The following is a 14,247-nucleotide window of genomic DNA, read 5'->3' on the forward strand; positions in this document are numbered from 1 at the left end:
ATTCTCTTCCCATACCCCTTGAAGCCCCTGTTCAGTTAAGTTTAGTTTAGATACATCATGGAATTAGGCCCTTCAGCCCACCGAGTCAATGCCGACCTGTTCACACTAGTTCTATGTTATTCCACTTTCTCATCCACTCCCTGCACACGAGGAACAATTTAGAGGCCAATCAACCAACAATCCTGCACGTCTTTGAGATGTGGGATGAAATCAAACCTCCCAGAGGAAGTCCACCCAGTCACAGTGAGAACGTGCAAACTCCACACAGACAGCAACTGAGGTCGGGATGGAACACGGGTCTCTGGAGCTGATTGAGATCTAGAACGATCTAGATCAAGAACACTCGCTGAACCAAGGAACAGATTAAGGACCACTGATCTGAAACATTAACTTTGTTTCTCTATCCTGAAACCCTCCCAGATTTGACAAATACCCCACCATTTTCTGTTTTATTAGGGATAAAATCATTCCCTCTCAAGGTCTCCTGCAGGTGATCCTGGTATCAAGCCCATATGGACCTCAGATAATAGAACTGTTCATCGAACAAACAGCCAAGATGAAACAGGGCTATCAGGTCCCATGGAACGGGTCCATTTCGGATTCAGGAGGAGAAAAGAGGGGGAAAAATTAAAAATGAAGACTGAGGAAGAAACAACAATTTTTTTATTTTTTTTAAGGATTCTTAGAGACAAAGGGAACTACAGTGAGAAGGATTCTCACAAGAAGGATTCTCACTGAACACATTTTCATGAAAAAGAATTCTACCGACATCTCACAGCAGTTTTTCCAGCTGGAGATAATAATTTGAAATGTTGGGAATTAATCCACTGCTACTGTGTGTGGAAAGGAAACGGCGTTATTTCCTAGGCTGACATTTTCAATTATACAGTACATTTAGTTTAGCTTAGAGATACAACGTGGAAACAGGCCCTTCGGCCCATCGGGTCCGCAACGACTAATGATCACCCATACACTAGGACTATCCTGCACACTAGAGACAATTTACAGAAGCCAATTACCTCACAAACCTGCACATGTTTGGAGTGTGGGAGGAAACCGGAGCACCTGGAAAAAACCCACATGGTCACAGGGGGAATGTACAAACTCTGTACAGAAGCACCCGTAGTCAGGATCGAACCCGGGTCTCAGGCGCTGTAAAGTAGCAACTCTACCATTGCGCCACTCATGGACTGTTTTATGAGTCTTTGTTTAAATTGTCATAATTGGAGCAAGAGACTGTCTCCTGTCTGTTGTTCTTCAAAAGTAGCAATAGCCAAACATCAAGCAAGAAAAGGCCATTGAACCTCTCCCTCCACTGAACATGAATAAAAAGATGTAGCAGCAAGGTACTGCAGATGCTGGTTTACACAAAAGGACACAAAGTGCTGGTGCAACTCAGTGGGTCAGGCAGCATCTCTGAAGAACATGGATAGGTGCCTTTTTGGCTTGGACCCTTCTTCTATTAAAAGAATAATTTTGTCAGAAGCAACTTATATAAAACATAGAACAGTACAGCACAGGAACAGTCCCTTCGGTCCACAATGTCTATGCCGAATATGATGCCAAGACCAACTCTTACCTGCCTGCACATAATCCATATCCCTCCATTCCCTGCATATCTGCTTGCCTATCTAAAAGTCTATGAAACACCTCTATCATATCTGCCTCCACCACCAACCCCAAAAGGACATTACTGGCACTCTCTACCCTCCGTGTAAAATAACTTGCCCCGCATTGCTCCTTTAAACTTTTCCCCTCTCACCTCTCCCCTCTCACCTTAAAGCTGTGCCCTTTAGTCTTTGACATTTCCACCCTGGAAAAAAGCTTCTGACTGTCTACCTTGCCGACGCCTCTCATAATTTTTTATATTTCTATCAGGTCTTCCCTCAACCTCTGACATTCCAGAGAAAACAGTCCAAGACTGCCCAACCTCTCCTTGTAACCAATACCCTATAATCAAGGCATAATTTTGTCTAAAAGTAACCGGAAACAATGCCATAATACAAATATATCATAAAATCATTGCTGCTTAGTTTTTCATTTTTAGGCAGGTCAAAATCAGGATCCTTATCCAGAGAATCAAGGACATTCTAGTTATGTATCGTTTATACATTCACTGTATATGGTTAGCATACCAGCATTACTGTACATTTACTGTACATTTATTGGACATCTCCAATTGTTTCTAAGCCAACTAGATGTAAACCCCAGATATGGGGTTTACATATCTGCGGTTTATGACATGTAAATTTCACCCTTAAAACAAACCACCTGCCAGATGTTGACCGAAGATTCCTGGTTGCTAGCCAGTGGACATCCCAAGACATAAAACCAAGTGCTGGAGGTACTCAGCATTCAGGGAGCATCTCTGGGGGGAAGGGACAGGTGACGTTTCAGATCAGGGACCTTCGTCATTTCCCATGGCACTGTTTCAAAGAAGAACGGCAGCATTTTTCCTGGTGTTTTGGGCAATATGTATCCCTCAAGCACCACCTAAAAAAAAGGCTATCTGGCCATTATCACTTTGAGAACTTTGCTTCACTTGAATTAGGTGCAATAATCATACAAGCAACCACACTTAAGGAATGGTTATTTGGGATGTGCTGAGGTAAATGTCTCCTTTCTTTTTCAAGGCATCGAGTGGAAACTTTGAAAGACACCAAAATAACTAAACCAAATACAATTCACACCCAGGATAACTTAACTGCACAATGCAAACACTTCTTCGCCTCATGGTTTGCTAATGTAATTTCAGGAGCGCTTTGATATCAACACATACAGAAATGCATCTGGATAATGTGTATTTTTATTTACGCTGTAAAAATGAAGAAGTGACAAGCAAACGTGTCTTAACACAATCTCTGGGTCAGAATCAGTGCCCACTTTCATCATAAAATTAAAAGTTTAAGGTCTGTCCAGAAGACACAAGATCGTCTGAAGCTTGGAATATAAGAACTGTCAAAATGATACATTGGAGACATAGGAAACTGCAGATGCTGTAATTTCGAGCAAAACACAAATTGTTGGAGGAACTCAAAAGGCGAGGCTGCGTCTGTGGAGGGAATGGACTGGTGATGTTTTGGGTCAGGACCTTCCTTCAGGCTGATGGAATAGGAGAAGAAAGCTGGAAAAGAGAGGGGGGGGGGTGGGGCAAAGCCTGGGAAGTGATAAGGAACTGCAGATGCTGCTTTAATTTTATTTAGAGATACATTGCAGAAACAGGCCCTTTGGCCCACTGAGTCCGCACCTACCAGCAATCCCTACACACACCAGAGACAAATTACACTTATACCAAGGCAATTAACCTTCAAACCTGTACGACTTTGAGTGTGGGAGGAAATCAAAGATCTCGGAGAAAATCCCACGCGGCCTTGGGGAGAACGTATAAACTCTGTACAGACAGCACCCGTAGTCAGGAACAAATCTGGGTCTCTGGCGCTGTAAGGCAGAATCTCTACCATTGTGCCACCGTGCCGCCCTTTATACTGAAGATAGATACAAAATGCTGGAGTAACTCAGCGGATCAGGCAGCATTTCTGCAGAAAAGGAATAGGAACAGACTCTGAAGAAGGGTCTCGATCCAAAACATCACCTATTCCTTTTCTCCAGAGATGCTGCTTGAGTTACTCCAGCATTTTGTATCTATCCTGGAAGGTGGTTGTTGGATTCAGATGAGGGGGGTTTGGTTGGCAGATGGGTGGAGTAAGTGACAAAGTCTAGAGGTAAACAGAAGACAAAGGGTGTAAGATAATGAGAGAAGAGGAATGAACTGTAAAGCCAGAGGGAGGGATATGGGTGTTATACATGTATGTGCGGTCACAGGGAGAATGTGCAAACTCCCAACAGACAGCACCCATGCTCCGGACCGGACACGAGTTTCTGGCACTGTAAGGCAGCAACTCTACCGCTCTACCGCTGTGCCACTCTGCTATACAAAAATTCTATGTTCTTTTTCATTAATAAAGGTGAAATTATCATTATCAGTTATCACAAAGGATTAATATTCATGAATAAATGGCAAAAAACTGCAAATACTGGAAAATGTGATTTTTTTTTAATGCTAGAAAGCACAAATCAGGAGCATGTGGAGAAACAGAGGAAATTGCGAGTTAGCTCCATCCACTCTCTCTCTCTCTCTCTCTCTCTCTCTCTCTCTCTCTCTCTCTCTCTCTCTCTCTCGCTCTCTCTCTGCAGACGGCTCCTGGCTCAACCAGTATCTCAAACATTTTCTGTTTTTATTCAGATCTTCAAACTGGAAGCACTTGCCTGAAGTCAGGTGACATAAAAGTTTATAATTCTAAAACAGGCTACCCACACTGTCTGGCACTTTCTTTTTTAATTGAGTCCATTCTGGTCTTAAATATCTTTTTAATAGGCCTAAGCTATTTTTAAATGTTAATACGATCTCTACTTCCAAAATTAAAAATTGAGCAGTAAAATAAACTCCTGGAGAAACTTAGCGGGTCTTACAGCATCCGTGAAGAGAATGGACAAACTATGTTTTGGGTCCACACCCTTCTTCAGTCTGACCTGAAAATTCATCTATCCATTTCCAGGCCCATAACAAAAATGTTTGGCCTTTATATAGTGGGATATTTTCTCAAAGATATCTCCAACAAATTCTTCTCAAAGGCAGCTTGTGATGGAGTTTATTGTTTCAACTAGACTCCTTGCATCTTGAGTCTGAAGAAGGGTCTCGACCCGAAACGTCACCCATTCCTTCTCTCCTGAGATGCTGCCTGACCCGCTGAGTTACTCCAGCATTTTGTGAAATATACCCTCGATTTTTACCAGCATCTGCAGTTATTTTCTTACACTACCTTGCGTCTTGGAAATAATCTAAATAAATGTTACCATTTTTTGCTGTATTTCTTCGTAATTTTAATCATCCAGTTACTTCACATTTAAGCCCCGGGTTCTGACCGTGTGGAGTTTGCATATTCCCCCTGTGACTCCATGGGTTTCCTCTGTGTGCTCCGGTTTCCTCCCACATCCCAAAGACGTGCGTGTCTGTTGTTTAAATCGCCTCTGTAAAATTGCCCCCAATTTGTAGGGAGTGGATGCAAAAGTGGGATAACATAGAACCAGTGCGAACCTAGAACCAGGATGATCGATGGTCGGTGTGGGCATGGTGGGTTGAAGAGCCCGTTTCCTTGTTGTATCTCTAAACTAAACTCAAGAAATGATCTCACTCATTTACAAAATTTTAGCAAACTGTACATTAGATTCAGCATTTTGAAATTTTAGCCCGTTAGGAGCTTTAGTTTGTGTTCACTTTGCTTATTAACATCTAACTAGGCTGCCTATGGTGTAACCAAACAGATTAGACCAGTTGTGCCAGAGGATCTGTGTCTGTGCTGTAAAATCTGTAATTCAGTCTGTCTTAGGAGCGCTGACACCGAGTACAAAAATTATAGCCGGAAAATCGTTTTATAGCACCTTGGGTTCTCACCTTTATGGAAAATGTCATGTTTTTATTCTAGAAACAGTAATTGAGGAAACAAAGGAGACAGTGCATTGATATATTGAAAGGCTAGTCTGCAACAATAGCACTTCCTCGGTACAATTAGCATCTCCTCCACTAATGTTGGCACAGAGAGTTTCTCAGTTGCACACAGCCAGGAAAGACTCGCACAAATTGATCCATAAACAAAGCAGACTGTGATTTAGTACAACCTTCCCAGCCGGATTTCTATGTCATTGTCAGCACAAATGTACAAAAAGTCACCTTTAAGATTTTATGCTATGAAATCCCTCAGATGTCTTCATAATAGATACAAAATGCTGGAGTTAGTGGGTCAGGCAGCATCACAAAAATAATAGGTGACGTTTTGGGTCGAGCCCTTTCTTCAGACTGAGATATGGAAATATTAAAAGGAAAGGTCAGGGCGGTTTCTCATAAGTCTCATGTTCAAGCAGAATCGTGTTATATTGGAGATGTTTTTTGATAAAACACACGTTATCGTCTCGATACAATGTTTAAATCGGATGTTAAAGTGAGATTATTATTTCAAGTCATCTTGCAATCAGGGATTTTCATATGTTGTGACTTTTGTGCCCTGTGAATTTTGGATACATAACATTTCCATAGTGTGTCCAGGCAGAGGTATTTATCGAATGCAAAGCCACGTCGGCAAGTGATATTTTGCTGCATCAAAGTTACAAATTTAACACACAGTAAGTTTCTTACATGGGTATGTAAGCATAATATATTACACTTGTGAAGTTTATAATGAATACAGTGAAAGTGTTTTGCATATTTCTTTAAATTAACAACTCCACAGCTAAGACAATCCCACTGACATCCTGATTATTCTTTGCTTTCGATGATGCCACAACTATTGAATTTGTTTGAAACCCAGTGTCAAGAAAAGACTAGAACTACTACTATTATCTAACTAACTAACTCTACAGATAGAAACGCTAATAAAACCATGCTTTGCTTAGAGTGTGCACGATGCATTTATGCATATTTTTCCAGATTTGATGCTTTATGCATATCGTATCAAATGTTTTGATCTCCCTTTGAGTACACCGTCAGATTATCATTTGAACAAAGCATTTGAACTCCATATGTCCGCCAGTGGCTTATGATTGTAATGGTAGATGGAAGCATTATATGAAGTAATTATACTGACAATTGTCTTTAAACTACACAAAATATAAGGACCCCATCAACTTTCCAGATCTCCCCACTAAAGACTAATTAGTTTAGTTTAGTTTAGTTTAGAGATACAGCGCGGAAACAGGCACTTCAGCCCACCGTGTCCACGCCAACCAGCGATCCCTGCATATTAACACTACCCTACACACACTCGGGACAATTTTTACATTTACCAAGCCAATTAACCTACATACCTGTACGTCTTGTGGGAGGAAACCGAAGATCTCGGAGAAAACCCACGCAGGTCATGGGGAGAACTTACAAACTTTGTACGGACAGCACCCGGGGTCAGGATCGAACCCGGGTCTCCGGCGCTGCATTCGCTGTAAGGCAGCAACTCTACCGCTAAACAAAGTTTGGATTGGGTCCAATTGATTTTATCCAGATGTTGCTATTTTAGTCTAAATGAAAGCTCTTTTGTTGTTAATAAACACATCACATTGATTTACTTCGTTATTTACTCAAGTGTAATCCAATCAACAGTAATGATTGTCAGAAATATAATGCTATAAATCTGAAGGTTTGGAGACATTTGATATAGTTATTACAATTCACTTTATTTTGCTTGCAATCAGTATTTTTTACAAGGTTTCTATTGTACACAATATTGTGTGCACAGTATAATTATGTCATTAATAATATGCAGCCAAATATGTCTAGCTTATTTCATATGACTTTTAAAAGCTTAGTATATAACCAATATTCGGAAACAGACAAATCCAGGAGTTATAAATCAAAACTGATCAAGGAACTCAGAAGGCGTATCGGGTCAGGACCCATTTTCAGTCTGAAGGAGGCTCCTAATTTGAAATGTGGTCTGGCCATTCCCTCCACAGATGCTGCCTGACACACTGAGTTTCTCCAGCACTCGGATTTTTATTCAAGATTCCAGCATCTGTGGCCTCTTGTGTCTCCAAATTCAGGAGCTGTTCCATGTATAAATATGCTGTTATATGTAATCAGCTTTTCTGAGAGATAACATTGGGATTGACCTAAAGACATCCAGTTTGTTCAGAGAGACATTTTATTTGAAGGAAGTGCCCTTTCAGAGGATCCATGTTCTAAAATTCCATGTCTAGTGAGAAAGGCAATAGTTGCTTCCCGTGATTCAACACAATGAAATAACAATCATCGTGAATTTCCCCTTTTGCCTGTGTATCTACTACAGAGCTACTTTATCCCAAAGATATGCGGAAATGTAAATTGCCTCTCGTGTGTGGGAAGTGGATGTGAAAGTGGGATATCATAGTACCAGTGTGAACAGGTGATCAAGGGTCAACATGGACTTGGTGGGCTGAAGGGACAGTTTCCATCTTGAATCTTTAAAAAAAGTGAATTGTCTATTCCCTTCACAGATGCTGCCTGACCCACAAAAAGCCATTTGAGTTGGTATGAATTTCTGCAACTACTTGGGTGGGAAAATTTCTATGATGTTGCAGCAAATCCCTCATTGTGACATTTAAGAAAATGAAGTAATGAAGTAATGATAACATGAATCTGCTCTGGGCTGATTCTATCAGACATAGTGAGCTTAAAGCAATGTCTATGCTAGGCTAAATTGAGAAGCAGAACAAAGGATAACAGAGTGACTGAAAGCAATGAACAAATGCAAAGTTGAATAATCTACTTTTGTTCATTCAGTCATGCGATGTGCTATGTCATTGGCAAAGGTCCGGATTTAATGTTCCATCCCTATTAGCCTCTGAAGTGAGGAGGTAATTCAGAGGCAAACAGTATGTGAATTCACACTTAGTCCAAACTGGGTAAGAATGGCAGATTTTCTCCTGTGAAGGCATCAGGAAACCACACGGGCTTTTAAGAATGAAACGCTCACAATTCCTTTAATTTCAGGTCTATATAATTATTGAGTTTGTGCATTAATAGAATGGGGAAAATCTATCTTGTGCCCCCCCCCCCCCCCCCCCCCTCCCGGAGCTTAACTGCTGTGCTACTGTACCCGAGGGTTAGACTGAGGAAGAGCGACATTTTAAGCAGGAGAGAAACAAAGATAAAAAGAGATAAAGAAAAGAAAAAAAAATAATGTAGAAAGCTGGGTAGGTAAATGGTATAAAAGCTAAAGATTGTATAGATACAAATAAAGCATTTAAAAGTAAACTACGAGCGATAAGAGATATGAGCAACATTACACCCTAATCACTCTAAATGTTCACAGAAATACAATGACCACTTATTTCACTGACAAATAAAGCACCACACCATACCATACCATACCATACCATACCATACCATACCATACCATACCATACCATACCATACCATACCATACCATAAAGCACCACACCATACCATTTTTCACTGTCATGAAAACAAGCCCTTTAAATATATTTCTTATTTATGCACTTATATGTATGCCCATATAAGTCAGTACTTATCATTATCATTTAAGCTCGAGACGTTCGTCGGGTAAAATACTGTAAAATCATTCAAATCTATAACAGAAGGGTACAGAACGATACAAGTTCCTGGTTCTAGAACCATTTAAACCAACAAAAGAAACAAACTAATTTAAGGTTCTGGAATAGATTGGATGCATCAAGAAATGATGGAACATAACACATGAAAATAGTTATTTTACCCTCATGTGAATTTTGCAAAACCTCTCTTAGAAATCAATATCTTTTTCAGGAATCATGTTTTCCAAAGTTTATTTTAGGTAACGGTCATTTACATGTCTTTAAAATTATGTTTTGATGTAAAGAGTCGGTGATACTGGGCTTGACATGTGCTCAGTGTATTGTGAGATGCTGTACTAGAAATGTGTTCTGTTGAAGTGCTGCTGTTTGGCATTTATACTTTAAGCTGCAAATACCATAGCTGATGAGGTCCCCCCTAATGTCAAATTGTAATGTCAAGTTTCGTGTCGTTGACGAACTGAATACACATGTGTCTTTTATTTGTGTGTGTTTTTGCACATGTATCTTTCTTCCTAATGCAATACATAATAAATCTTTTATTTGAAAAGTAAAATTAAATAAGTAGGAACTGCTTCATCAGGCTAAGATTTGCCCTGGGGCTATACTGATCTACTTTCTTTATTCCAAGCTTGTGCTGTTATTAATAATAGCCTGCACATTACACACCTGTAGTAATAAAATTGGAGGTTACCGCTGAGATTTGGATTGCCATTGTTGTAAAATGAACAAATTATTAATATCGTGCTTCAAAAATTCACTTCCAAAGCACCAGATTTCATAAATGATCCACTAATATAGCCACCCTGTTTCAATTTGAAGTTAATTTAAGCTTAATTGCTGCAACAAATAGCATCTGTGACTCTTAAAGTATGAATTAAACTTTGAAAATCCAAAACATATGAACATTCTATTAAAGAGTTTTGGGAATAATTTGTCTACCGATGTGAATTGCGCTCAATTTGTGACACACGCTTTAAAAAATTAATAATGTAATTAATATTGAATTGCGTCCTATTTTGCAATCAAACAATCGTTGATGTTAAAAACGAAAGCAAACCATCATTTATTTAACCCCATCTCTCACTAAAAAAAAACATCAGTTGAGTTAAAAAGTTACCATGCGTATAATTATATTGAGGATCTTATCGAAACATATAAGATTATTAAGGGGTTGGACACGTCAGAGGCAGGAAACATGTTCCCAATGTTGGGGGAGTCCAGAACCAGGGGCCACAGTTTAAGAGTAAGGGGTAGGCCATTTAGAACGGAGAAGAGTCAAGTCAAGTCAAGTCAATTTTATTTGTAAAGCACATTTAAAAACAACCCACGTTGACCAAAGTGCTGCACATCTGAGGAAACACTTTTTCAGTCAGAGTTGTAAATCTGTGGAATTCTCTGCCTCAGAAGGCAGTGGAGGCCAATTCTCTGAATGCATTCAAGAGAGAGCTTGATAGAGCTCTTAAGGATAGCGAAGTCAGGGGGTATGGGGAGAAGGCAGGAACGGGGTACTGATTGAGAATGATCAGCCATGATCACATTGAATGGCGGTGCTGGCTCGAATGGCCGAATGGCCTACTCCTGCACCTATTGCAGTCCTGGATAAGGTTCGTTATATTAATTATTGTAAGCATTTCAAAATATCAGGACTCCCCTACGCAGGATATTTTCAAGGGCTGCGAAAGATAGTTACGGTGTAACGTGCATTTTGTATATAGAAGTATCCGAAAAGTAAGTGAGGGTCCAAGGTTTGACCATTGATAAGATATGATTCGTTCTGATACAAACTCACTACGTTCCCGTTGCGTTTTATGGGCAACTCGGTCCCCCATGACTGCCGTTTCATTCACTCGAGCTATCGAATGAAGCAGCTTTCGTTCGCTAAGCGCAGGTCCAATCTATACACGTGTAGGGAGGAACTGCAGGTACTGGTTTATGCCGGAGAAGGGCACAAAATGCTGGAGATGCTGCCTGACCCATTGAGTTACCCCAGCATTCTGTGTCCAATCTCTACACGGTCAGCTCAATGTATCTGGAGAGGAACAACCGCTGTTCCAAAACCGCTGGCGAAACTTTGGCCCAAACTTTTCAGTGCAATTTCATCTTCTGAATGAAACTTCAGATTGTGATTTTTTTTAAATTGACAAAACGTGTAAATGTTATCCGATGTTCTGTAATAAGTATTGGGCATGTGACTGAAATTATTTGTGTTCAATAATATGGAACAGGTTTAGCAAATTCACCTGCGACCTGAACTTTTCCGCCTGCTGAAGTTTCGTTTGGGGTGAGAACGTGCAGACGAGGAAATGGCACTTGTATAGAATTCTCTACCCTCTTGCACGGGAGTTTGGTCTTTCGTTGCTTCATTTTGAATGTACTTATTAGCAAAAGGAAAGTGACAACGAGATAACTTTAATGCGGCAGGTAATTTATGAGGCTTTGTTTCTTTCCGTTGCTGTGAGATTGCAACAAATGCAACCTTAAAATAAATTAAATTTGTTTTTTTGGCAACAAATAGCAATTTAGCAATTACAATTTAGTTTTTTTTAAAGCAACAAATGGAATTACAATTTAGCAATTACAATTTAGTTTTTTTTAAAGCAACAAATGGAATTACAATTTAGCTAATTACAATCGGGGTTTTTGTAAGCAACAAACACGATTGCAATTTAACAATTACAAATTCCGTTTTTAAGTAACACACCCATTTACAATTTAGCAACAAATGCAACCTTAAAATAAATACAATTTGGCATTTAGGTTGTTTGTAAACGGGATATTTCTGCAACAAACTAATTGACAGAGATACGGGATACTTTAACATGTCGGAAGGAACTGCAGATGCTGGTTTAAGATAGGCGCAAAAAGCTGGAGTAACTCAGCAGGTCAGGCAGCATTTCTGGAGAGAAGGAATATCTGAGGTTTCGAGTCGAGACCCTTCTTCAGACACGTATAGGCTCAAATACTTTAATAGGTTGCATTTGGAATAGAGTAGGAAAATAACTGCAGATGCTGGTACAAATCGAAGGTATTTATTCACAAAATGCTGGAGTAACTCAGCGGGTCAGGCAGCATCTCAGGAGAGAAGGAATTGGTGACGTTTCGGGTCGAGACCCTTCTTCAGAAGTGAGGAGCAAGTGAGGAGTGAGGAGTAAGCAAGCTGAAGAAGGCATTTTGTGAATAAATACCTTCGATTTGTACCAGCATCTGCAGTTATTTTCTTATAAGCCGAAGAAGGGTCTCGACTCCGAAAAGTCACCCATTCCTTCTCTCCAGAGATGCTGCCTGACCTGCTGAGTTACTCCAGCATTTTTGTGCCTATCTCAAGAACCTCTTAGTTCTATCTGGGACACAGGACAGTGAATATACAGTATAAGAAAATAACTGCAGATGCTGGTACAAATCGAAGGTGTTTATTCACAAAGTGCTGGAGTAACTCAGCAGGTCGGGCAGCATCTCGGGAGAGAAGGAATGGGCGACGTTTCGGGTCGAGACCCTTCTTCAGTCTGATGTGGGGTCTCGACTCCGAAACGTCGTCCATTCCTTCTCTCCCGAGATGCTGCCTGACCTGCTTATTTTTCTTATAAACTGAAGAAGGGTCTCGACTCCGAAACGTCACCCATTCCTTCTCTCCAGAGATGCTGCCTGTCCTGCTGAGTTACTCAAAGAAATGTTGTGCCTGTCTCAAGAACCTCCTAGTTCTACCTGGGACACAGGACACAGTGAAACACTCTTGACTTGAGCTTGTGATGTTTTATTTCAGTGTTGATTTTGGGGTTTTTTGGTTTTTTTTTGGTGTTGCACTCACCTAGGACATCTCGTTTCCTTTTGGTGGGTTTCTTGTCTGTCTGCGTGGGCGCTGTGCCTCTCTGGCTGCTGTAATCCCCAGTGGCCGAGCACAGCGCAGGCTGAGAAGCCCCAGTGTCGAAGCCGGCGGACAGGCAGGAGGTCTGCCTCCCCCAGTCGGGGCGGGGGTAGCGGCCCGGGTGATGCTCCAGGTAAACCCTGTCGTCCGCGGGGAAGCCGTGGGCCGCCGCCGCCGCCGCCGCCGCCACCAGGCAGGGAGCGGGGAAGTCGGGGTACGCGGGGAAGTCGGCCACCTCGGATTTCTTGTAGAGCGAGAAAGGAGAGGGGTAATGGTGGAGGCCGGGGACCCCCGCCCCGGAGTGTGGATTCCTCATGCAGCTCCAGACGGCCGCCCCGGAATGCGAATTGCGCATACAGCTGCCTGCACCCTGCTCCATCAATGAACACGCACAAAGTCCTCAGTGCTTTGGAAACCTCTGGCAAAATAAAAAATAAATGCACCGCCCTTGTACACTTCTCCACTCTCCACTCGCGAATTTGCAACGATCAGGTCCTTTCAAAACTTTTTTTTCCCCTCTGTCTTTCTTTCTCTTCCCCCTCCCCCTCCCACCACCAGAAAAAAAAAAACCTCCAAATAAATAAATAAATAAATAGATGCTCACATGCCTGCTAGTCAATGAAGCTGCCTGCCTCTGAGCTACTTGGTGGGAAAAGTGACAAGCTTATAGTGTGTAATGTGAGAGGGGCGGGGTCGGTCACCACATGTTGGATTACTCCAACCAAGCAAAGGATTGTTGCCATTAATCACCCGCGTTACTTACTGTACGAGCAGAAATCTTATACGCGCCGACCTTAATGGCTTTTTCAGACCAGGGAGATATCACAGACCCCTTGAAAATCAGACAGCATTGGCCTGGTTGTTCAAGAATTAAAACACACACACACACACACACACAAACAGTGGACGTTGAGGGGCAGAATCCGGTGGGAGACACCCCTCAAACAATGGAAGGGATACCCCGGGGGGCAGGGGGACATCAGTGGCAAGGGTGTTTTCTTTAAAGATAGGCGCGAACTCTACCGACTGTTTCTGAAGAAGGGTCTCGACCCCAAACGTCACCCACTCCTTCTCTCCTGAGATGCTGCCTGCCCCGCTGAGTTACTCCAGCATTTCGTGTCTACCTCCTGTTGAATGTATAGACATTGCGAATGTATGAAGAGTTCTCCCCACAGTTTTTGTTTTGTATATATTTTTGTTCTGCTGAATCAAGTTTGTTCATGAATTTTTTTTAAACACACACACACACACACACACACACACACACACACACACACACACACTGG

General features: G+C 41.5%; 1 protein-coding gene across 1 annotated transcript in view; it reads right to left on the minus strand.

The window, feature by feature from the left end:
* The window catches only part of meox1 (mesenchyme homeobox 1), a 35,416-nt gene extending 22,076 nt beyond the window's left edge, over window positions 1–13,340 (minus strand). The window contains exon 1 of the mRNA XM_078424732.1: window positions 12,905–13,340. Within this exon, the coding sequence (XP_078280858.1) occupies window positions 12,905–13,340 (436 nt within the window). The remainder of the gene's footprint in view (window positions 1–12,904) is intronic.
* Window positions 13,341–14,247: the final 907 nt, after the last annotated feature.

The sequence above is a fragment of the Rhinoraja longicauda genome, chromosome 29, assembly GCF_053455715.1.
Source record: "Rhinoraja longicauda isolate Sanriku21f chromosome 29, sRhiLon1.1, whole genome shotgun sequence".
Lineage (NCBI taxonomy): Eukaryota > Metazoa > Chordata > Chondrichthyes > Rajiformes > Arhynchobatidae > Rhinoraja > Rhinoraja longicauda.